The sequence below is a fragment of the Perkinsus marinus genome (genome assembly GCF_000006405.1).
Source record: "Perkinsus marinus ATCC 50983 genomic scaffold scf_1104296928246, whole genome shotgun sequence".
Classification (NCBI taxonomy): Eukaryota; Perkinsozoa; order Perkinsida; family Perkinsidae; genus Perkinsus; species Perkinsus marinus.
In genome coordinates, this window is record NW_003216884.1 from 1 (window position 1) to 1,544 (window position 1,544).

At 57.1% G+C, this 1,544-nt stretch overlaps 1 protein-coding gene across 1 annotated transcript; it reads right to left on the bottom strand.

Annotated features, from left to right (window-relative positions):
* Window positions 1–186: 186 nt before the first annotated feature.
* Window positions 187–1,224, bottom strand: Pmar_PMAR012800 (conserved hypothetical protein; the record flags this gene model as incomplete). Its single annotated transcript, XM_002788374.1, has 3 exons — window positions 187–291; window positions 352–413; window positions 462–1,224. Coding segments are annotated over 3 exons (930 nt in total), but the record flags the coding sequence as incomplete, so codon positions are not given.
* Window positions 1,225–1,544: the final 320 nt, after the last annotated feature.

Here is a 1,544-nt window from a genome sequence, read left to right on the forward strand (position 1 = left end):
CGAGCCACCGAACAGCGCCCCTCAGGACCACGACAATGGAGCTCTGCCGGAGCAGTGTACCCCGCGGTATGTGGCGACTGGTTTCTTCTACAGCGGAGGTCTCGCGGCCCATCATGATGTTGACCCCTCCAACGACGAGACTCCTACCACAATCTAATACCACTCCAATCTGACCACTTCACCTACCCTAAAGATCCCATCCTCGTGCCCTTTCGCTGTATCAAATACACTCAGATAAGCCGCGCTTGGGAAGCTAGGGTTGTTGAACGACACCAGGGCCTCATTAGGGCCCTATAACCACACTTTCAACCAAAGCCGCCGAAGACACCAACCAAGCCCATCTCATCTTACCAATATTCCCCGACTCCTTTGATCATACCCTCCACTGCTCTGTTGCTGGAGGTTGCCAAGTCCTGCGATAACAGCCGTACCTCACTTCGCTCAAATCCAGTTACCGTTACCTGTGGCTATCATTCCTGCATCTTTACGAGTAACTCCACCCATACCATCGCTCCAAGGGTCGGGGGCAAACTCCAGCTCTTCGCCCAATGAGGGGTTGAGACTCTTATCAGTGAAACGGTAATTCTCAGCCAGTGGGGTCCTCAAGTCCCTCTTGGGCCTGCCCTCAGGAGATGCTCTTGTCCCCGGGTTCATGCCCGAACCCGGGGATCCGCTAGGGGCACGAGTTGGAAGCGAATGGACGATGCCCACGTTAGCAGGTAGGCCTGCTAACGCAGTCGGCCGAGCAGACGTAGTGCTCGTGGGTCTATCAGTACTGCCAGGACCATCAAGAGAGTCCAGACTATCGCGCCGTGGTCCATCTAGAACACCGCCAGAATCCAATGCTTCCCCTGGGCTACCACGGAAGCCTCCAACCGCGGGGGAACCTCCGCCTGCACGGCTGAGAGGGTATCCGTCCTGACCACTAACGACTCCATCTAAGACGCCACGGGATGCACCGTCTAAGGCTCCATTGGGGCTACCAAGGGCATCTCTACCAGCACTGTTAGAGGAGTCTTCACCAGCACCCCCAAACGGATTAGCATCGGCACCGCCGAGCGGGTTAGCGTCAGCACTCCCAAAGGGGCTAGCGTCAGCACTCCCAAAGGGGCTAACGTCAGCATTCCCGGAGGGGTTCCCACTGGCACCTTCCGGAGGCCTGTCGGCAGCATTATCCGATCCATCTCCTCCTCCTCCTCCCTCACCACCAAAGGGGTTCGACATCGAACTATCGGGGGCTACCGGGGGGTCTTCCACCCATGAATCCGATGTTTCCTCACCATCTCCAGGACGAGAGTCTTCACCCCAAGCAGTTGGCTCCTCCCCAGAGTCGCCCTCACCCAAGCCACTATTATCCCCAGCTAGCGAGTCGCCTCCCCAACCACCGACCTCCCCTGGAATATCCTCTGCAGCATCAACGTCCTCGGACCCACCCCAGGCGCCCTGAAGTAGAATGCACCCAGCAAACGTCAGATCCAACCTACCCCAAAGGGGTTCACATCCTCAAACGGGTTGCTCCTGAAAAGATGAAAATCATATAAACC